Source organism: Pseudophryne corroboree, chromosome 5 (assembly GCF_028390025.1).
Source record: "Pseudophryne corroboree isolate aPseCor3 chromosome 5, aPseCor3.hap2, whole genome shotgun sequence".
In the NCBI taxonomy this organism is placed as follows: domain Eukaryota; kingdom Metazoa; phylum Chordata; class Amphibia; order Anura; family Myobatrachidae; genus Pseudophryne; species Pseudophryne corroboree.
Window position 1 is genome coordinate 656549150 of NC_086448.1, and position 24248 is coordinate 656573397.

Here is a 24248-nt window from a genome sequence, read left to right on the forward strand (position 1 = left end):
GCCTCCCCATCACTCTTATGCTTCCTTCTGCCTTTGCCTAGCCACCCACAGCCTCCCTCTGCAATCCTCCGTCACCCACTGCCTCACAAATGAGTAATTATATTTGTGTTTAGCATATAGTTTTATTCTTAGTCATAATGCTGAGTTTTATAATTACGAAGAAAACTATATGATAAACACAAAATAAGAATTTACTCACCGGTAATTCTATTTCTCGTAGTCTGTAATGGATGCTGGGAACTCCGTAAGGACCATGGGGGAATAGCGGCTCTGCAGGAGACTGGGCACAACTAAGAAAGATTTAGGACTACCTGGTGTGCACTGGCTCCTCCCTCTATGCCCCTCCTCCAGACCTCAGTTAGGATACTGTGCCCGGAAGAGCTGACACAATAAGGAAAGGATTTTGGAATCCCGGGTAAGACTCATACCAGCCACACCAATCACACCGTATAACTCGTGATACTATACCCAGTTAACAGTATGAAAAATAACTGAGCCTCTCAACAGATGGCTCTAAACAATAACTATATACAAGTATTGCAGACAATCCGCACTTGGGATGGGCGCCCAGCATCCACTACGGACTACGAGAAATAGAATTACCGGTGAGTAAATTCTTATTTTCTCTGACGTCCTAGTGGATGCTGGGAACTCCGTAAGGACCATGGGGATTATACCAAAGCTCCCAAACGGGCGGGAGAGTGCGGATGACTCTGCAGCACCGAATGAGCAAAAGCAAGGTCCTCCTCAGCCAGGGTATCAAACTTGTAGAACTTAGCAAACGTGTTTGAACCCGACCAAGTAGCAGCTCGGCAAAGTTGTAAAGCCGAGACCCCTCGGGCAGCCGCCCAAGAAGAGCCCACTTTCCTCGTGGAATGGGCTTTTACAGATTTAGGATGCAGCAGTCCAGCCGCAGAATGTGCAAGTTGAATCGTGCTATAGATCCAGCGAGCAATAGTTTGCTTTGAAGCAGGAGCACCCAGCTTGTTGGGCGCATACAGGATAAATAGCGAGTCAGTTTTCCTGACTCCAGCCGTCCTGGAAACATAGATTTTCAGGGCCCTGACTACGTCCAGCAACTTGGAATCCTCCAAGTCCTTAGTAGCCGCAGGCACCACAATAGGTAGGTTCAAATGAAAAGCAGATACGACCTTAGGAAGAAATTGGGGACGAGTCCTCAATTCTGCCCTATCCATATGGAAAATCAGATAAGGGCTTTTACATGACAAAGCCGCCAATTCTGACACACGCCTGGCCGAAGCCAAGGCCAACAGCATGACCACTTTCCACGTGAGATATTTTAGTTCCACGGTTTTAAGTGGCTCAAACCAATGTGACTTAAGGAAATCCAACACCACGTTGAGATCCCAAGGTGCCACTGGAGGCACAAAAGGAGGCTGCATATGCAGCACTCCTTTAACAAACGTCTGAACTTCAGGCAGTGAAGCCAGTTCTTTTTGGAAGAAAATCGACAGAGCCGAAATCTGGACCTTAATGGAACCTAATTTGAGGCCCATAGTCACCCCTGACTGTAGGAAGTGCAGAAATCGACCCAGCTGAAATTCCTCCGTTGGGGCCCTTCTGGCCTCACACCACGCAACATATTTTCGCCATATGCGGTGATAATGGTTTGCGGTCACCTCCTTCCTAGCTTTAATCAGCGTAGGGATGACTTCCTCCGGAATGCCCTTTTCCTTCAGGATCCGGCGTTCAACCGCCATGCCATCAAACGCAGTCACGGTAAGTCTTGGAACAGACAGGGTCCCTGCTGCAGCAGGTCCTGTCTGAGAGGCAGAGGCCATGGGTCCTCTGAGATCATTTCTTGAAGTTCTGGGTACCTAGCTCTTCTTGGCCAATCCGGAACCACAAGTATAGTTCTTACTCCTCTCCATCTTATTATTCTCAGTACCTTGGGTATGAGAGGCAGAGGAGGGAACACATAAACCGACTGGTACACCTACGGTGTCACTAGAGCGTCCACAGCTATCGCCTGAGGGTCCCTTGACCTGGCGCAATATCTTTTTAGCTTTTTATTGAGGCGGGACGCCATCATGTCCACCTGTGGCCTTTCCCAACGGTGTACAATCATTTGGAAGACTTCTGGATGAAGTCCCCACTCTCCCGGGTGGAGGTCGTGCCTGCTGAGGAAGTCTGCTTCCCAGTTGTCCACTCCCGGAATGAACACTGCTGACAGTGCTAACACATGATTTTCCGCCCATCGGAGAATCCTTGTGGCTTCTGCCATCGCCATCCTGCTTCTTGTGCCGCCCTGACGATTTACATGGGCGACCGCCGTGATGTTGTCTGACTGTATCAGCACCGGCTGGTGTTGAAGCAGGGGTCTTGCCTGACTTAGGGCATTGTAAATGGCCCTTAGTTCCAGAATATTTATGTGTAGGGAAGTCTCCTGACTTGTCCATAGTCCTTGGAAGTTTCTCCCCTGTGTGACTGCCCCCCAACCTCGAAGGCTGGCATCCGTGGTCACCAGGATCCAGTCCTGTATGCCGAATCTGCGGCCCTCTAGAAGATGAGCACTCTGCAGCCACCACAGTAGCGACACCCTGGCCCTTGGAGACAGGGTTATCAGCCGATGCTTCTGAAGATGCGACCCGGACCACCTGTCCAACAGATCCCACTGAAAGATCCTTGCATGAAACCTTCCGAATGGAATTGCTTCGTAAGAAGCCACCATCTTTCCCAAGACTCGCGTGCAGTGGTGCACCGACACATGTTTTGCTTTTAGGAGGTCTCTGACTAGAGACGATAACTCCTTGGCCTTCTCCTCCGGGAGAAACACTTTTTTCTGTTCTGTGTCCAGAACCATCCCCAGGAACAGTAGACGCGTTGTAGGAACCAGCTGCGACTTTGGAATATTCAGGATCCAGCCGTGCTGTTGTAGCACTTCCCGAGCTAGTGCTACTCCGATCAACAACTGTTCCCTGGACCTCGCCTTTATAAGGAGATCGTCCAAGTACGGGATAATTAAAACTCCCTTTTTCCGAAGGAGTATCATCATTTCGGCCATTACCTTGGTAAATACCCTCGGAGCCGTGGAAAGACCAAACGGCAACGTCTGGAATTGGTAATGACAGTCCTGTACCACAAATCTTGAGGTACTCCTGGTGAGGAGGGTAAATGGGGACATGCAGGTAAGCATCCTTGATGTCCAGTGACACCATGTAATCCCCCTCGTCCAGGCTTGCAATCACCGCTCTGAGCGATTCCATCTTGAACTTGAACCTTCTTATATAAGTGTTCAAAGATTTTAAATTTAAAATGGGTCTCACCGAACCGTCCGGTTTCGGTACCACAAACATTGTGGAATAGTAACCCCGTCCTTGTTGAAGGAGGGGTACCTTGATTATCACCTGCTGAGAATACAGCTTGTGAGTCGCCTCCAGCACTGCCTCCCTGTCCGGGGGAGCTGTCGGCAAGGCAGATTTGAGGAAACGGCGAAGGGGAGACGTCTCGAATTCCAGCTTGTACCCCTGAGATACTACCTGTAGAATCCAGGGATCCACCCGTGAACGAGCCCACTGGTTGCTGAAGTTCTTGAGACGGGCCCCCACCGTACCTGGCTCCGCCTGTGGAGCCCCAGCGTCATGCGGTGGACTTAGAGGAAGCGGGGGAGGACTTTTGTTCCTGGGAACTGGCTGTATGTTGCAGCTTTTTCCCTCTACCTCTGCCTCTGGGCAGAAAGGACGCGCCTCTAACCCGCTTGCCTTTCTGGGGCCGAAAGTACTGTATCTGATAATACGGTGCTTTCTTTGGCTGTGAGGGAACATGGGGTAAAAATGCTGACTTCCCAGCTGTTGCTGTGGAAACGAGGTCTGAGAGACCATCCCCAAACAACTCCTCACCCTTGTAAGGCAAAACTTCCATGTGCCTTTTAGAATCTGCATCCCCTGTCCACTGCCGAGTCCACAATCCTCTCCTGGCAGAAATGGACATTGCGTTTATTTTAGATGCCAGCCGGCAAATATCCCTCTGTGCATCTCTCATGTATAAGACAGCGTCTTTAATATGCTCTACGGTTAGCAATATAGTGTCCCTGTCTAGGGTATCAATGTTTTCTGACAGGGAATCTGACCACGCAGCTGCAGCACTGCACATCCATGCTGAAGCAATAGCCGGTCTCAGTATAATTCCTGAGTGTGTATATACAGACTTCAGGATAGCCTCCTGCTTCCTATCAGCAGGTTTCTTTAGGGCGGCCGTGTCCGGAGACGGTAGTGCCACCTTCTTTGACAGGCGTGTGAGCGCTTTATCCACCCTAGGGGATGTCTCCCAACGTGACCTATCCTCTGGCGGGAAAGGGTACGCCATTAGTAACTTTTTAGAAATTACCAGTTTCTTATCGGGGGAAGCCCATGCTTCTTCACATACTTCATTTAATTCATCAGAAGTGGGAAAAACCACTGGTAGTTTATTCTCCCCAAACATAATACCCTTTTTTGTGGTACCTGGGGTAATATCAGAAATGTGTAACACATTTTTCATTGCCGTAATCATGTAACGGGTGGCTCTATTGGAATGTACACTAGTCTCATCATCGTCGACACTGAAGTCAGTATCCGTGTCGACATCTGTGTCTGCCATCTGAGGTAGCGGGCGTTTTAGAGCCCCTGATGGCTTTTGAGACGCCTGGGCAGGCACGAGCTGAGAAGCCGGCTGTCCCACATCTGCTATGTCATCAAACCTTTTATGTAAGGAGTTGACACTGTCACGTAATTCCTTCCACATGTCCATCCATTCAGGTGTCGACCCCGCAGGGGGTGACATCACATTTATCGGCCCCTGCTCCGCCTCCACATAAGCCTCATCAAACATGTCGACACAGCCGTACCGACACACCGCACACACACAGGGAATGCTCTGAACGAGGACAGGACCCCACAAAGTCCTTTGGGGAGACAGAGAGAGAGTATGCCAGCACACACTAGAGCGCCATATATTGCAGGGATACACACTACACAAGTGATTTTTCCCTATAGCAGCTATATATATATATTATATGCGCCTAAATTTAGTGCCCCCCCTCTCTTTTTTACCCTATGTAGTCTGGAAACTGCAGGGGAGAGCCTTGGGAGTGTCCTTCCAGCGGAGCTGTGAGGGAAAATGGCGCCAGTGTGCTGAGGGAGATAGCCCCGCCCCTTTTCCGGCGGACTTCTCCCGCTTTTTAAATGTATATTTGGCAGGGGTATTTTACACACATATATAGTCTTTATGACTATATTATGTGGTATTTGCCAGCAAGGTACTCATATTGCAGCCCAGGGCGCCCCCCCCCCCCCAGCGCCCTGCACCCATCAGTGACCGGAGTATGTGGTGTGCATGGGGAGCAATGGTGCACAGCTGCAGTGCTGTGCGCTACCTTGATGAAGACCGAAGTCTTCTGCCGCCGATTTCCAGGAACGTCTTCTTGCATCTGGCTCTGTAAGGGGGACGGCGGCGCGGCTCCGTGACCGGACGACCGAGGCTGGGCCTGTGTTCGATCCCTCTGGAGCTAATGGTGTCCAGTAGCCTAGAAGCCCAAGCTAGCTGCAAGCAGGTAGGTTCGCTTCTCTCCCCTTAGTCCCACGTAGCAGTGAGTCTGTTGCTAGCAGATCTCACTGAAAATAAAAAACCTAAAATATACTTTCTTTTCTAGAAGCTCAGGAGAGCCCCTAGTGTGCATTCAGCTCGGCCGGGCACAAAATTCTAACTGGGGTCTGGAGGAGGGGCATAGAGGGAGGAGCCAGTGCACACCAGGTAGTCCTAAATCTTTCTTAGTTGTGCCCAGTCTCCTGCGGAGCCGCTATTCCCCCATGGTCCTTACAGAGTTCCCAGCATCCACTAGGACGTCAGAGAAATATAATTACTCATTTGTGAGACATAACTACCATATAGTGGGACGCGCAGGTACTGGAACCGTTATCAGCATAAAAGTGGTTTCAGACTGTACTGCATTTACAACTGGGACAAAGATAAATCCACGCAGACCACAAAGACATCTCCTTTTCCTTTATATATTGAGACACACACATAGGGTGAGCGCAGGTACCAGAACCCTATAGTTTTATACCAAGATTCAGTGTTGGACAACTCATTAGGTACCAGCAGTCCCAGAAGCAAGTTACTGACTACTGTAGCGCTCTGCGCCAAACCCCGCATTTTTTCAGGTGAAGGAAAATGTCCAAACTCTGTATTTTACTGATCCTTGAGAATGCAAAACAACATTTTAACCAAAGTGATATTATGTAGGCATTGCTATTGTAACATTATGGCACATATATGTCAATGTAACCATCTTCAACACCTTATTTACGCCATTTCTATAGTGCTTTTGTTCTTTATTATTTTTACGCATCATTTATTCAGGTACTGTGTGCATTAAACTAGGATCTCCGTGCCCAATCCAATGTATGTTGCTTTTTGAAAAATCAGAAAATAGCATTTGAAGTATTATGTTGCCAATTCTTTTTTGTCCTGTGATCTAACCCCCTTCGTGCCCCATGGAGCTTTGGATAGTTTTGATCAATAGTGGGTTAGTATGCCTGATAATACTTTCCCTGTGCAAACTGTTCCCCGAAAAGGACAACTTACATTACTTTCATGGAATGTTGGAGTTAAGTGCAAACATGTAGTCAGCCACTTAAGAAATTCCACCCAGATATCACTTTACTGCAAGAAACAGATTGGGAGGAGGATGGATGTTCTGTTATGAGGGCCTCATGGATAGGAGACTGCTTGACAATGAATTCCCAAAGGAAAGTCAGGGGGTGGCAATCCTTTTTCATAGGAATCTACAATTTATTTAAACTCGGAAATATTTTATTTTGAATGTGGAAATTTGAGAATCAAGATAAACCTTGGTTAATATATATATATATATATATATATATATATATATGCCTCCAATTACATTAATCACAGATTTGTTGACGATATAAATTAAGTACTGCCCAACGCAACAACAATCAGAAAATAATGTGGGTCATTTTAATGCTGTAGGTAACCCTACGTCTGTCAGGCATCTGGTTCCACTATCATCTCTGAGGCTGTGGAAGGAGTTTCAATTTCTTAATACTACCCTCTAGCTCAACCTTTCAGTTAAATTCACCAGTCCTGTTTACGCAGTGATCTCTTTCTAGTCTCTCAGTGTCACTGGTCTAGGAGGCAGACATACACAACATAAAAATATCTGATCATACCCCAGTTCCGCTTACCATTGACTTGAAATCCTATACTCATAAGTCCAGCTTTGGTTGCTTCCTGAAACACCTTTCTAAAGCGTTTCAGGGACTTCTCATTGCTGTGGATGAACTATTTTGACTATAATTTTAATTCCTGGGATACTCCTATGTTGATTTTGGGCAGTATCAAAGGCAGTGTTAAGAGGCCATATAATCAAACAGGTCTCAAGGCAACATAAGGAATCAGAAAACATATATACCACACGGCCCAAGAATTTAACCTCAGCTCTACATGTCTACAATGACGCCCCTACAGATGCTACTAATTTGCAAGCTAAACAATGATTGGAAAACCACCTAATGTCTAATCCCAAAAAAGATGTTATCTTCACTTAACATAAATTCTATTGCTGGGGCGATTTTCGAACAAATATACTATCAACATCCCACCTGCATATTGTGAAAAATGTTCTTTATATCAAGAGACATTCCTTATGCTCCGAGTAAACACACTCTCCTGCTTCAAGAGGCTTTCTTCCCTCAGCTCACCCATCAGAAGTATGTTGTTAGGAAGTATGTTGACCCCTTCTGTGTCACTCCGATCCGTTAGCCCCTCACCTTTTAGATTGAAAGCTCGCAAGAGCAGGGACTTCTTTCCTCATGTGCCTTTCCTTTTCTTAAGGCCCGTACACACTGGTCGATATATCGGCCGTTCTCTTGAATGGCCGATATATCGCGGGACCGTCGGCCAGTGTGTACAGCCAGGGCCGAAACTAGGGGGGGGCTAGGGGGGCAGGCGACCTGGGCGCCGGATTGGAGGGGGCGCCGAGACCCCCTAACACCCGCCGCGGCACTTTTAGACTTTGAAACCCCCTTCTCCCGAGTGCCCAGCTCGGGGGGCGGGGTTTCGCAGAATGACGCGATTGCGTCGTGACATCACGGCGCAAACGCGTCATTCCACGAAACCCCGCCGGAGGAGGGAGAAGGGGGAGCCGCGCAGACGAGGAGGGAGAGGCGGCTGAAGAGCGGCGAGAACCGCTTCAAATGTAAGTCAGCCCCTCTCCCTTCCTCGCTCTCTCTCTCTCCCTCCACCACCTGCCGCAATGTGTAAAATGGGGACCTGTGCCTGCTGTTTCAGATGTATTACACAAACACCTGCCGCAATGTGTAAAATGGGGACACTTTTTCCTGCCGCAATGTGTAAAATGGGGACACTTTTTCCTGCCGCAATGTGTAAAATGGGGACACTTTTTCCTGCCGCAATGTGTAAAATGGGGACACTTTTTCCTGCCGCAATGTGTAAAATGGGGACACTGTTTCCTGCCGCAATGTGTAAAATGGGGACACTTGCCATCGTACTGTGTAAAATGGCGACCTATGCCTGCCGCAATGTGTAAAATGGGGACACTCTTTCCTGCCGCAATGTGTAAAATGGGGACACTGTTTCCTGCCGCAATGTGTAAAATGGGGACACTTGCCAGCGTACTGTGTAAAATGGCGACCTGTGCCTGCCGCAATGTGTAAAATGGGGACACTTTTTCCTGCCGCAATGTGTAAAATGGGGACACTTTTTCCTGCCGCAATGTGTAAAATGGGGACACCTGTCTGCCGCAATGTGTAAAATGGGGTCACCTGTCTGCCGCAATGTGTAAAATGAAATTTATGTTAGAAAAGGCAATTTTTCAGGTAAAAAAGTTCTGAAAGAGATATATATATATATATATATATATATATATATATAATAAGAATTTACTTACTGATAATTCTATTTCTCATAGTCCGTAGTGGATCCTGGGAACTCCGTAAGGACCATGTGGAATAGCGGCTCCGCAGGAGACTGGGCACAAAAGTAAAAGCTTTAGGACTACCTGGTGTGCACTGGCTCCTCCCCCTATGACCCTCCTCCAAGCCTCAGTTAGGATACTGTGCCCGGACGAGCGTACACAATAAGGAAGGATTTTGAATCCCGGGTAAGACTCATACCAGCCACACCAATCACACCGTACAACCTGTGATCTGAACCCAGTTAACAGCATGATAACAGAGGAGCCTCTGAAAAGATGGCTCACAACAATAATAACTCGATTTTTGTAACAATAACTATGTACAAGTATTGCAGACAATCCGCACTTGGGATGGGCGCCCAGCATCCACTACGGACTATGAGAAATAGAATTATCAGTAAGTAAATTCTTATTTTCTCTGACGTCCTAGTGGATGCTGGGAACTCCGTAAGGACCATGGGGATTATACCAAAGCTCCCAAACGGGCGGGAGAGTGCGGATGACTCTGCAGCACCTAATGAGAGAACTCCAGGTTCTCCTCAGCCAGGGTATCAAATTTGTAGAATTTAGCAAACGTGTTTGCCCCTGACCAAGTAGCTGCTCGGCAAAGTTGTAAAGCCGAGACACCTCGGGCAGCCGCCCAAGATGAGCCCACTTTCCTTGTGGAATGGGCTTTTACAGATTTTGGCTGTGGCAGGCCTGCCACAGAATGTGCAAGCTGAATTGTACTACAAATCCAACGAGCAATAGTCTGCTTAGAAGCAGGAGCACCCAGCTTGTTGGGTGCATACAGGATAAACAGCGAGTCAGATTTTCTGACTCCAGCCGTCCTGGAAACATATATTTTCAGGGCCCTGACTACGTCCAGCAACTTGGAGTCCTCCAAGTCCCTAGTAGCCGCAGGTACCACAATAGGCTGGTTCAAGTGAAACGCTGAAACCACCTTAGGGAGAAATTGAGGACGAGTCCTCAATTCTGCCCTGTCCGTATGAAAAATTAGGTAAGGGCTTTTATAGGATAAAGCCGCCAATTCTGAGACACGCCTGGCTGACGCCAGGGCTAACAGCATTACCACTTTCCATGTGAGATATTTTAAGTCCACAGTGGTGAGTGGTTCAAACCAATGTGATTTTAGGAACCCCAAAACTACATTGAGATCCCAAGGTGCCACTGGAGGCACAAAAGGAGGCTGTATATGCAGTACCCCCTTGACAAACGTCTGAACTTCAGGAACTGAAGCCAGTTCTTTCTGGAAGAAAATCGACAGGGCCGAAATTTGAACCTTAATGGACCCTAATTTTAGGCCCATAGACAGTCCTGTTTGCAGGAAATGCAGGAAACGACCCAGTTGAAATTCCTCTGTAGGGGCCTTCCTGGCCTCACACCACGCAACATATTTACGCCAAATACGGTGATAATGTTGCACGGTTACATCCTTCCTGGATTTGATCAGGGTAGGGATGACTTCATCCGGAATGCCTTTTTCCTTCAGGATCCGGCGTTCAACCTCCATGCCGTCAAACGCAGCCGCGGTAAGTCTTGGAACAGACAGGGTCCCTGCTGGAGCAGGTCCTTTCTTAGAGGTAGAGGCCACGGGTCCTCCGTGAGCATCTCTTGAAGTTCCGGGTACCAAGTCCTTCTTGGCCAATCCGGAGCCACGAGTATAGTCCTTACTCCTCTCCTTCTTATGATTCTCAGTACCTTGGGTATGAGAGGCAGAGGAGGGAACACATACACTGACTGGTACACCCACGGTGTTACCAGAGCGTCCACAGCTATTGCCTGAGGGTCCCTTGACCTGGCGCAATATCTGTCTAGTTTTTTGTTGAGGCGGGACGCCATCATGTCCACCTTTGGTTTTTCCCAACGGTTCACAATCATGTGGAAGACTTCTGGGTGAAGTCCCCACTCCCCCGGGTGGAGGTCGTGTCTGCTGAGGAAGTCTGCTTCCCAGTTGTCCACTCCCGGAATGAACACTGCTGACAGTGCTATCACATAATTTTCCGCCCAGCGAAGAATCCTTGCAACTTCTGCCATTGCCCTCCTGCTTCTTGTGCCGCCCTGTCTGTTAACGTGGGCGACTGCCGTGATGTTGTCCGACTGGATCAACACCGGCTGACCCTGAAGCAGAGGCCTTGCTTGACTTAGGGCATTGTAAATGGCCCTTAGTTCCAGGATATTTATGTGAAATGACGTTTCCATGCTTGACCACAAGCCCGGGAAATTTCTTCCCTGTGTGACTGCTCCCCAGCCTCTCAGGCTGGCATCCGTGGTCACCAGGACCCAGTCCTGAATGCCGAATCTGCGGCCCTCTAGAAGATGAGCAATCTGCAACCACCACAGGAGACACCCTTGTCCTTGGAGACAGGGTTATCCGCTGATGCATCTGAAGATGCGATCCGGACCATTTGTCCAGCAGATCCCACTGAAAAGTTCTTGCGTGGAATCTGCCGAATGGAATCGCTTCGTAAGAAGCCACCATTTTTCCCAGGACCCTTGTGCATTGATGCACTGACACTTGGCCTGGTTTTAGGAGGTTCCTGACTAGCTCGGATAACTCCCTGGCTTTCTCCTCCGGGAGAAACACCTTTTTCTGGACTGTGTCCAGAATCATCCCTAGGAACAGCAGACGTGTCGTCGGAATCCGCTGCGATTTTGGAATATTTAGAATCCACCCGTGCTGTCGTAGTACTACTTGAGATAGTGCTACTCCGACCTCTAACTGTTCCCTGGACCTTGCCCTTATCAGGAGATCGTCCAAGTAAGGGATAATTAAGACGCCTTTTCTTCGAAGAAGAATCATCATTTCGCCCATTACCTTGGTAAAGACCCGGGGTGCCGTGGACAATCCAAACGGCAGCGTCTGAAACTGATAGTGACAGTTCTGTACCACAAACCTGAGGTACCCTTGGTGAGAAGGGCAAATTGGGACATGGAGGTAAGCATCCTTGATGTCCAGAGACACCATATAGTCCCCTTCTTCCAGGTTCGCTATCACTGCTCTGAGTGACTCCATCTTGAATTTGAACCTTTGTATGTAAGTGTTCAAGGATTTCAGATTTAAAATAGGTCTCACCGAGCCGTCCGGCTTCGGTACCACAAACAGCGTGGAATAATACCCCTTTCCCTGTTGTAGGAGGGGTACCTTGATTATCACCTGCTGGGAATACAGCTTGTGAATGGCTTCCAATACCGCCTCCCTGTTGGAGGGAGACGTTGGTAAAGCAGACTTCAGGAACCGGCGAGGGGGAGACGTCTCGAATTCCAATTTGTACCCCTGAGATACTACCTGCAGGATCCAGGAGTCCACTTGCGAGTGAGCCCACTGCGCGCTGAAATTCTTGAGACGACCCCCCACCGTACCCGAGTCCGCTTGTAAGGCCCCAGCGTCATGCTGAGGACTTGGCAGAAGCGGGGGAGGGCTTCTGTTCCTGGGAAGAGGCTGCCTGCTGCAGTCTTTTTCCCCTTCCTCTGCCCCGGGGCAGATATGAGTGGCCTTTTGCCCGCTTGCCCTTATGGGGACGAAAGGACTGAGCCTGAAAAGACGGTGTCTTTTTCTGCTGAGAGGTGACCTGGGGTAAAAAGGTGGATTTCCCAGCCGTTGCCGTGGCCACCAGGTCCGATAGACCGACCCCAAATAACTCCTCCCCTTTATACGGCAATACTTCCATATGCCGTTTGGAATCCGCATCACCTGACCACTGTCGCGTCCATAACCCTCTTCTGGCAGAAATGGACAGCGCACTTACTCTTGATGCCAGAGTGCAAATATCCCTCTGTGCATCTCGCATATATAGAAATGCATCCTTTAAATGCTCTATAGTCAATAATATACTGTCCCTGTCCAGGGTATCAATATTTTCAGTCAGGGAATCTGACCAAGCCACCCCAGCACTGCACATCCAGGCTGAGGCGATTGCTGGTCGCAGTATAACACCAGTATGTGTGTATATACTTTTTAGGATATTTTCCAGCTTCCTATCAGCTGGCTCTTTGAGGGCGGCCGTATCAGGAGACGGTAACGCCACTTGTTTTGATAAGCGTGTGAGCGCCTTATCTACCCTAGGGGGTGTTTCCCAACGCGCCCTAACCTCTGGCGGGAAAGGGTATAATGCCAATAATTTTTTAGAAATTAGCAGTTTTTTATCGGGGGAAACCCACGCTTCATCACACACCTCATTTAATTCATCTGATTCAGGAAAAACTACGGGTAGTTTTTTCACACCCCACATAATACCCTTTTTTGTGGTACTTGTAGTATCAGAAATGTTCAAAACCTCCTTCATTGCCGTGATCATGTAACGTGTGGCCCTACTGGAAAATAAGTTTGTTTCCTCACCGTCGACACTGGAGTCAGTGTCCGTGTCTGGGTCTGTGTCGACCATCTGAGGTAACGGGCGCTTTAGAGCCCCTGACGGTGTTTGAGACGCCTGGACAGGTATTAACTGTTTTTCCGGCTGTCTCATGTCGTCAACAGTCTTTTGTAAAGTGCTGACGCTATCACGTAATTCCTTCCATAAGACCATCCAGTCATGTGTCGACTCCCTAGGGGGTGACATCACTATTACAGGCAATTGCTCCGCCTCCATACCATTTTCCTCCTCATACATGTCGACACAACGTACCGACACACAGCACACACACAGGGAATGCTCTGATAGAGGACAGGACCCCACTAGCCCTTTGGGGAGACAGAGGGAGAGTTTGCCAGCACACACCAGAGCGCTATATATATACAGGGATAACCTTATATAAGTGTTTTTCCCTTATATAGCTGCTGTATTTATTAATCTGCCAAATTAGTGCCCCCCCTCTCTTGTTTTACCCTGTTTCTGTAGTGCAGGACTGCAGGGGAGAGCCAGGGAGCTTCCCTCCAACGGAGCTGTGAGGGAAAATGGCGCTTGTGTGCTGAGGAGATAGGCTCCGCCCCCTTCTCGGCGGCCTTTCTCCCGCTTTTTAAGGAAAAACTGGCAGGGGTTAAATGCATCCATATAGCCCAGGAGCTATATGTGATGTATTTTTAGCCATCTAAGGTGTTTTTATTGCGTCTCAGGGCGCCCCCCCCCCCCCCCAGCGCCCTGCACCCTCAGTGACCGGAGTGTGAAGTGTGCTGAGAGCAATGGCGCACAGCTGCGGTGCTGTGCGCTACCTTATTGAAGACAGGACGTCTTCTGCCGCCGATTTTCCGGACCTCTTCTGTCTTCTGGCTCTGTAAGGGGGCCGGCGGCGCGGCTCTGGGACCCATCCATGGCTGGGCCTGTGATCGTCCCTCTGGAGCTAATGTCCAGTAGCCTAAGAAGCCCAATCCACTCTGCACACAGGTGAGTTCGCTTCTTCTCCCCTTAGTCCCTCGGTGCAGTGAGCCTGTTGCCAGCAGGACTCACTGAAAATAAAAAACCTAATTTAAACCTTTACTCTAAGCAGCTCAGGAGAGCCACCTAGTATGCACCCTTCTCGTTCGGGCACAAAAATCTAACTGAGGCTTGGAGGAGGGTCATAGGGGGAGGAGCCAGTGCACACCAGGTAGTCCTAAAGCTTTTACTTTTGTGCCCAGTCTCCTGCGGAGCCGCTATTCCCCATGGTCCTTACGGAGTTCCCAGCATCCACTAGGACGTCAGAGAAATATATATAAATAATATTTTTATTCATTTATTTATTTATTTTAAATTGTTTTTTTTTTTATTATTTTTATTTATTTATTTATTTATTGTAAAAGAAATTATTATTATTTTGCGGGGGGGGTGTCAAATGACTACCTTGCCCCGGGTGACAAAAATCCTAGTTTCGGCCCTGGTACAGCCGATACGTCTGTGAACTCAGTCGTTCACAGACGTATCGCGTCGGCCGCGCAGCACAGCCGACGGCCAATATATCTACCGATATATTGGCGCGTCGCTGTGTGTGTACGGGGCGGTCGACCGCCCGCCCGCCCATACACATGCTGCGGCGGCCGGCGGTAATTGACAGCTGAACTGGGCGGGCGTGTGTACACGCCCGCCCAGTTCATGTCGTCAGTCCCGGCGGATCGGCAGTGTATATGCTCACACTGCCCGATCCGTCCATAGATATATCTGCAGATCAATTGATCTGCAGATATATCTATTAGTGTGTACCCACAGTTACTTACACCATCTTATACTCCATACTCCCTTTGATGGCACCTAACCCCGGGTTTTCTATACCTGTCCTATATTGTCTTGTACTTTAAGTGCTGTTTTCTTGTTTGCTCATTTGATTATGTACTGTGTAATGGGCACTGTGGATCCCTTGTGGCGCCATATAAAGGATAATAATAATAATAATAATAATAATAACAATAATAATAATAGGAAGGAATTGTATGTTACCAAGGCCTTGCCCACTATTTTTAAGCTTCACACTGTTAAATCCAACAGACCAGATGGCTTATCTAATGGGAAATATAAAGTCCTACAAAATAAATAGGATCCTGCATTAGTGGACCTTTTTAATCATATCATACATAATGGGTCCTCTTTACATGTAAAGGATACTTGTCTCATTTTACTTCCCAAGCCCCAGAGTTCTAATGAATCATTAGTATCCTATAAACCTATAAACCAGTCAGTTTATTAAATACGGATGGTTAAACCTCTGTTGAAGATTATGGGCTATATTCAATAAGAGTCGGAAACTGCTGTCCTGTCGGAAAGACGGCAGTTTCCAACTGGAATAGGTCGTAAGGGGTTCCGACCTATTCAATAGGGGCACATTTTTTCAGACAAGTCGGGAAACCCGACTTGTCGGAAATGCTGTCGGAAGGCAGGTGAATCGGTGGGTAACGGGGCCAAATCAGACAGGTTTTGGCCCCCTTTCCGACAAAAGTCGGATTGAAAACAAGTCGGATTGAGGTGAAGAGACGGGGAGCGGTGCGGCGGGCTACGGGGAGGATAGTACCTGCAGTGCCTCCTCCGCCGCCGCACAGATCACTCCCGCTGCCAGCTCCGGCCCCGCTGGTAGCTCCCCCAGCCGCTGCTGTCAGCGCACCTGTCAGCGGCAGGACAGGACACAGGGAACGGCCAAATCCGACAGTCGGATTTGGCCAGTCTTTGAATAGGGGTTGTCGGGTCCATTCCGACAACTGCATGTCGGAACGGACCCGACTCTTGTTGAATATACCCCTATGACTGACACAGCAACAATTAGGCATTGTTTCAAAAATTCATTCAGTGAGGATATGATAGCTATAATAATCGCAGTGGTCGCTTCATTTTTGTACTAACAAAAAACACACTATACACTCCTCAGCCTGGATATTATCAAAGTATATGACGCAGTGCTCTGGCTGCATGTCTTTGCAGTTCTGCAGACATGTGCATTTGGACCTACTTTTAAAAACTTTACTAGATTGCTATACACAAACCCTGCCAGATTCATGGTGATTAATGGCTATAGGAGTGCCCCCCTGAAAGTCTTGTGGAACCGGACAGGAATGCCCTCTTTCCCTGCTCTTATTTGATTTGGAAATAGACCAACTATTCCGAAATGATCAAGTGTTTGAAGTTTGTCAGCTTTTGCAAACAACATTCTGTTATATATATATATATATATAGCAAATCAGCACAAATCCTTAAGAACTATTTCCATATACTTCACAAATCTGAGGAAGCATCCGGATATTACATCAATCCCAGAAAACCTGCAGCTCTTCTATTTGGAGCCACTAATTCATCACCCGGGATTCCAACGACTTTGCTTACCTAGTGATCCATATTCCCCATTGTCCATGTGGTTTATAATATCAAAACTATATACAGTATACGCCAGTAAAGTGTTATCTGACAAGCTGGAGGGGTATTTTGACCTACAAACTATTAATGGGATGTTTTGAAAATGTATATGGCATGGGAAGCAGCTCAGAACCAGCCTCAAAAACCTACAGCAGCTAAATTTGAATAGTGGGAGCAGGTCTCCTCATTTGCAGTTGTGTAACCATGCTGCCATGTTCCGCATACCACCCACCTGTCCTTAGGTGTTTTCAATTAGTACGAGTCCTTGTATTTGCTGTCTACATATTAACAGGGGCACTATGATAGGTAAGACTTGGATAAAAATCTGTGTGTAAGTATTAGGAATGTTAAGAGACACATCTGATGGGTGACCATCACGTGGTAGATGGAGCCACATTTTTGGCCAAATTGTGCTAAGAACCTCAAATTTATTCCATGTTAAATTGTAGAGTTTATTATAATTGTTTTGAGTACCATTAATCTTAGTGCTTAGAGTGTGCCCATCATTTTCTTTTCTGTGTGGCACTGCAAGTATCAGCAAGGTAGGACCTCTTATGTTTAAAATTAAGGTGTGCAGTCTAGCCCACCTATGTTCAGTTATTTATCAGATTGAATGGGGCCTGTAATCAGATTTGGTCAAGGCTGTATTTATTGAAATATATACAAAATGTATTAATATTTAACAAGACTTTACAAATGCTTGTATATAGGCAAAAATATACACAAATGTTATTACCTGGTTAGTCCGGAGAAACAATGTGTGTTAGTCAATCTATAGGTCCACAGGTGTCCACGATGATTTGGGGCACGGACTACATCAATAAGTCTGTGTATTTATAATTTTAGTCATCATTTACCCAGCCATAGATGGAAGAAGGTCTCTTTTGGCCTGACCCTTGCTCCTACTGCCCTCCTGTGTGTCTGATAAGACAGTGAACAGGTAGGTATGGGTGCATGGGGAAAGGTCAGGGATGAGGGAGAGAAAAATGAAGAGGAATCTGCTTTTGTTCAGAAACTCTCAGCCTGAACCCTGTTGGATTGCAGGGGTATGGGAGAGTGCCGCACAGTGGGAGTTGATCAGAGAAGTATAGCAATGAGTAGCTACAAAAGGAAAATGTGAAGATTTTTTGTGCAGCAATCTATAACTATGGGTGTACTAATGTACTATGTAACACGAGTTTAATTACTCTGGGCGTCATTACGACCCGTTCGTACGCAGTGATTCTTTGCTGCGGTGCGAACGGGTCAGAAATGCCCATTGCGCACGCGTGTCGTTGCCTGGCGATGATCGTCGCTAGGCAACGACGACGCCAGCGAGAAATGTGATTGCAGCGGCGATCTCAAGAAGACGAACAGGCGGGAGGCGTTCCGGAGCGGATATCTTTTCTTGCGATGCCTAACTGGCTGGACCGCGCATCGGGATTGCAAGGTGACTTTCACCTTGCGAACTGCACTAACTTTTCTTGCGATTTTGACTATATAGTGTACACACCCTTAGGCTGTGTGTGTGTGTGTGTGTGTGTGTGTGTGTGTGTGTGTGTGTGTGTGTGTGTGTGGGGGGGGGGGGGGGGGGGGGTGTTAGGTTTAGGCAGCGGGTGACGGGGGGTTAGGTTTAAGCAACAAGGGGGTGGTAGGGTTAGGCTGCGGATAGGTAGGGTTAGGGGGGGAACCTGCCTTACTCACCCCGTCGGCTTCACGGACTTCGGGATCCCGGCGTCGGTATTACAACCACCGGGATCACGTGCGCCGGCAAATGATACTGATCCCAGATAGAAGTCTATTACATATATAGGATGCTGTCTGTCTCTAATTTTGTGTGTCATAAGAGACCTGTTACTGTTGCACTGTATTCGAAGACAAAGTGACTTGCATCATAGTGGCACCACCCATTTCACTGCAGAAGTGGATGCGATGAGGGATAGTTGGTGTAATTTCCTGCGTGAGCTCCACAAAACTGGGGAGTCTCCCGGACATTACTGGAGAGTAGGTAAATATAACTAGGCAGCTGTCAAAATGTAACATGACTAAAGTCCAAAATAATGCTCAACAACTGCATAAACAATTGAATAATCCTCCAATCTTTTACCTGAGCTTGCAACATCACAGAAAAGAAGTGTATTGTCTGAATAAGTAATTAATGTATTAACCTGATTAAGAATTAGACATGGGATTAAAGTCAAGTAAAACCCCTATTAAATATTAATATATATCTGTAATTGGTAAAGGGACCCAGCATATCCCCCCCCAATCTGCTGCTCCACTTCCTGCTCAGTCTTGGCTTCTGTTCAGTTCTCTTCTCTGCTGCTCTGTCCCAGCTTGCCCTTTTGCCGCCCCACACTGCCCCCATACTTACCCCGCTCCACGCTCCCCATCTTTCCTCTCTTGCTATGTTCTGTCCGGGTGTGGTATAGAAGATCTACAATGTCTATGTCGACAGTTATTAGGTTACCCCATATGGTCAACATGCTTTATGTCGACCCACCTCCCCAGGAACACTATAAGTACTGCCGTAGTCCCTCTTCTACTTGTCAACTTTCTTAATGTCGACAAGCCATGCTAAGTTCCCAAAAGTGTGCAGCCTGAACAAAGGAACTGCTCAACAATTCCTACAAAAATGCATGTAGTTGGGGCATATGTTCAGACACTTATTATTTATTATTCAATTTGTGTGATTAGTAGTTGAACTGTAGTCCATGGGCATAGGGTAAAGAGTAAGAAATATAGTGCACATTGTATGTACTGTATATCATATTTCTAAAACTCTTTAAATGTATTCATTTCCAACACTTTGCCCTCTCGCTCCCTTTTCGAGATGCCTTTCCCCCCTCACGAAACTTTCAAATCTTTATGCTCCCACACTGCCTTCACTTCCCTGTCTCATGGAAGACACAAAACTTTTTTTTTATGTTAAATAATTAAAAAATGTTCTTACTTTAAGAAGATTTACTTAAGTGTTTGTATGTTCATTTAACGACTAATTCAAGCAATTTTACCACTCGGACACATTCCCTCTAACTGACCACTTAAAAGAGACCCTAGGGGATAAATAGATAATAGGATTTTAATTACCTACCGGTAAATCCTTTTCCTTGTAGTCCGTAGAGGATGCTGGAGTCCAAATTAGTACCATGGGGTATAGACTGGTCCTTTGGGAGACATGGGCACTTTAAGAGTTGAATAGTGTGGGCTGGCTCCTCCCTCTATGCCCCTCCTACCAGACAGACTCAGCCTAGAAACTGTGCCCGAGGAGACGGACATACTTTGAGAGAAGGAAATACACAGATAGTTGTGAGATTCACCCCAGCTCACACAACAGAAAATCAAGCTAACCAGCTTAAATCAAGTCAGCAACGGCTGAAAAAAACATGACTTAACCAAGTAACAATGAAGTACTTAACCAAGGAACAAGGCAGTACTGAACCAAGTAACAACTGCAGGAAAATGAAGCGCTGGGCGGGCGCCCAGCATCCTCTACGGACTACAAGAAAAGGATTTACTGGTAGGTAATTAAAATCCTATTTTCTGTTACGTCCTAGAGGATGCTGGGGTCCACATTAGTACACTGGGGATGTACCAAAGCTCCCAGTACGGGAGGGAGAGCGCGGAGGGTCCTGCAGAACCGATTGACCAAACATTAGGTCCTAAGAGGCAAAAGTATCGAACTTGTAGAAATCAGCAACCGTGATCGACCCTGACCAAGTAGCTGCTCGGCAAAGCCGAGACACCCCGAGCAGCCGCCCAGGAAGAACCTACTTTACAAGTAAAGTGGGCCTTAACAGAATTCGGGCAATCCTGACGTAGAATAAGCATGCTGGATAGTAAACCTGATCCAGCGAGAAATCGTCTGCTTAGAAGCAGGCGATCCTTGTTGGGATCAGAAAGGACAAACAGAGTTCGACTTTCTGTGAAGAGAAGTTCTCTTCACATAAATCTTTAAAGCCCTCACAACATCCAAGGACTTTGAAGTAATTGACGGGTCAGTAGCCACTGGAACCACAATAGGTTGGTTGATATGAAATGCCAACACAACCTTGACGCGTCCTGAGCTCAGCTCTATCTTCATGAAAAATCAAGTAGGGGCTCTTGTAGCACAATGCCCCCAATTCCGAAACACGTCTAGCAGATGCCAATGCCAACAGTATGACAGTCTTCCAAGTAAGAAACTTGACCTCAGCCTCATGTAAAGGCTCAAACCAATCCGACTGCAGTAACTGCAGTACCACGTTAAGATCTCAAGGTGCCGTAGGAGGCACAAAGGGAGGTTGGATGTGCAGAACCCCTTTCAAGAAAGTCTGAACCTCAGGGAGGGCAGCCAATTGTTTCTGGAAGCAAATGGACATGGCCGAAATCTGAACTTTCATGGAGCCCAGGCGCAGGCCACATCCACCCCTGCTTGCAGGAAACCGTCCAAGTTGAAACTCCCCTGTAGGAAACTTTTTTAATTCATACCAAGACACATACTTTTACCAAATCCGATGGTAATGTTTTGACGTTACTCCTCTCCGAGCCTGTATCAGGGTAGAAATAACTTTGTTCGGAATGCCCTTCCGAGCTAAGATCTGGCGTTCAACCTCCATGCCGTCAAACGTAGCTGTGGTAAGTCTTGATAAGAGAACGGGCTCTGTTGCAGAAGGTCCTCTCGAAGACAAAGAGGCCTCGGATCTTCCAGCAGTAACTCCAGAAGATCCGCGTACCAAGCCCTTCTTGGCCAGTCCGGAGCAATGAGGATCGCCTGAACTCTTGTTTTTTTTATTATTGTGAGAATCCTTTGGATGAGTGGAAGAGGAAGGAACACATACACTGACTTGAACACCCACGGAGTTACCAGAGTGTGGATCCCTCGACCTAGAACAATACCTCCGAGCTTCTTGTTGAGGCGTGAAGCCATTATGTCTATGTGATGTACTCCCCAAAGACTCGTCACCTCTGCGAACACTTCTGGGTGGAGGCCCCACTCTTCCGGATGGAGATTGTGTCTGCTGAGGAAGTCCGCTTCCCAGATGTCCAATCCGGGAATGAAGATTGCTGACAGGACCACCGCGTCCTTTTCCGCCCAGAGGATGATTCTTGTGTCCTCTGACATTGCAGCTCTGCTCTTCGTTCGGCCTTGTCAGTTTATGTAGGCCACTGTCGTTACATTGTTTGACTGAACCTGAATGGCCTGATCTTTTAGAAGATGTGCCGCTTGTAGGAGACAGTTCTACACGGCCGTTAGTTCCAGAATGTTTATCAGAAGGATGGATTCCGGATTTTACCACCTTCCTTGGAAGCTTTTCCCCCTGGGTGACTGCTCCCCAACCTCTGAGACTTGCATCCGTGGTTAGGAGGATCCAATTCTGAATACCGAACCTGCGGCCCTCAAGTAGGTGAGATGTCTGCAGCCACCAGAGGAGCGAGATTCTGGCTTTCGGAGACAGACGTATCCTCTGGTGCATGTGAAGATGAGATCCCGACCATTTGTCCAGGAGATCCAGTTGGAAGGACCGTGCATGAAATCTTCCGTACTGTAGAGGCTCGTAGGAGGCAACCATCTTCCCCAGAAGGCTATTCAAGACCTCCCGGACTATTGCTTTTATCACCAAAGCTTTCTCTTCCGGTAGAAACACCCTCTGTACTTCCATGTCGAGTATCATTCCCAGGAATGACAGACTCCTTGTCGGCTCCAAATGCGACATTGGAAGGTTCAGGATCCATCCATGATTCTGGAGCAGTTGAGTTGAGAGGGCAATGCTCTGTAACAGCTTCTACCTGGAAGACGCTTTTATCAGCAGGTCGTCCAGATAAGGAATTATGTTCACACCATGCTTGCGGAGGAGTAGCGTCATCTCCGCCATCACCTTGGCGAACACTCTTTGAGCTGTGGAGAGGCCAAACGGCAGCGCCTGAAACTGATGGTGATAGCCCAGGAGCGCATCCTTGATATCCAGGGTGACCAGGAATTCCCCCTCCTCCAGACCAGAGTTAACCGCTCTCAGAGACTCCATCTTGAATTTGAATTCCCTAAAATAAGGGTTCAACGACTTTAGATTCAATACTGGCCTGACCGAACCATCCGGTTTCATAACCACAAACAGGTTTGAGTAATAACCCTTGTTTGTTAAGTGAGGTGGAACTGGAACAATAACATTTGACTTCAGCAATTTTTGAATGGCTTCCTGTAAGATAGCAATGTCTGTCAGCAAAACTGGTAAGCCTGATTTGAAGAATCTGTGAGGTGGGAGTTCTTGTAAGAGAGCCAGAAGATGGAGTGGTGCGTATGACGCCAGTGGCCCCGGTAAGCGGGTCACCAGCGGAAAATGGTGTCACAAGGGTAGGAGCGCAGCTTTGACAGGCTGCGCTCTGGTGGACTAAGCGGTACTTGTAGAGAACCAACCGTAGAGGTTAATGGTTCTCTATCTCCGCTGACAGGACACTGAGCTCCTGAGGGTGCTGATCGCAAGCCCACAAGGCGACCGCTTACTCCCGCAGCACGGCCTTGGCTCTACTATGTGGCGTTGCATATAGAAAGGGCACTACTGTGTCATCTAATGTGAATAAAGAGCAATAAGGTGAGGTGTAATGTGAATAAGGGGCTCTACTGGGAGGAGTAACGTTTATAAGGTAAAGTGATACTACTGTGGGATGTAATATGAATTATGGACACGATCGCAAGATAAAATGTGAATAAAGTTGCAGTACTGTGTGGCGTAATTGGAATTGGCGTTACTATTGTGTGGCCATGCCCCTTCCCAGCAAGAAGATGCCCCTTTTTGGGCTGTGCATCAAATGTGCGAACTGTTCCTATTTAAAATATAGGGGGTACAAGGACTGCTATGGGTGAGGGGTGATAGTGCTGGGAAAGAGGTGCAAGGTCAGAGGCAGAACCATCGGTGGTGCTATGGGGCACCAGCCAAAATCTTGCCTAGGGCATCATATTGGTTAGGGCCGGCTCTGTGTGTACCGACAGCTCAATGTATCATGCAGTCGCTGGGCACACACTTCGTTTGGTGTGTACCCTTCCTAAAGATCATGCCAACCTAACCCATCTCTCTGCCCATTAAGGTACTAAGGAAGCAGCATCAAAAATCACTGTTTACTGTAGGTTAGTTTGTCAAATAAATCTTTCTTCATCTATGTGCGAGGTAATACAAATAATTTATACATTTACCTGATCACAGTCGAGTATTTTTTTGAAAAGCTCAAGATAGTCTTTGTAAGTGGGAACTTTCCACTTCCCGGTCCGGACCTCACCAGAAGCCGTAGATTCTTCAGATCCGTCCTAATCAAAACAACAAAGTTATAAGTGTAACACAAAACAGTACATGTCCTCACTGGTCACATCTTCTTTCACAAGAACATTTGGAATATAAACAAAATAGTGTTACTTGAATTTCTATTCAGCATTTAATTCTTTGTTTGGGGGTTGTATTTACAGTTTCAAGAAAAAGTATGTGAACCCTTTGGAATTTCCTGGATTTATGCATAAATTGGTCATAAAATGTGTTCTGATCTTCATCGAAGTCACAACAATAATCAGACAGTCTGTTGAAACTAATACCACA

At 47.3% G+C, this 24248-nt stretch overlaps 1 protein-coding gene across 1 annotated transcript in view; it reads right to left on the bottom strand.

Annotated features, from left to right (window-relative positions):
• The window catches only part of PRKDC (protein kinase, DNA-activated, catalytic subunit), an 836940-nt gene that overhangs the window by 555620 nt on the left and 257072 nt on the right, over positions 1–24248 (bottom strand). The window contains exon 15 of the mRNA XM_063923695.1: positions 23855–23965. Within this exon, the coding sequence (XP_063779765.1) occupies positions 23855–23965 (111 nt within the window). The remainder of the gene's footprint in view (positions 1–23854; positions 23966–24248) is intronic.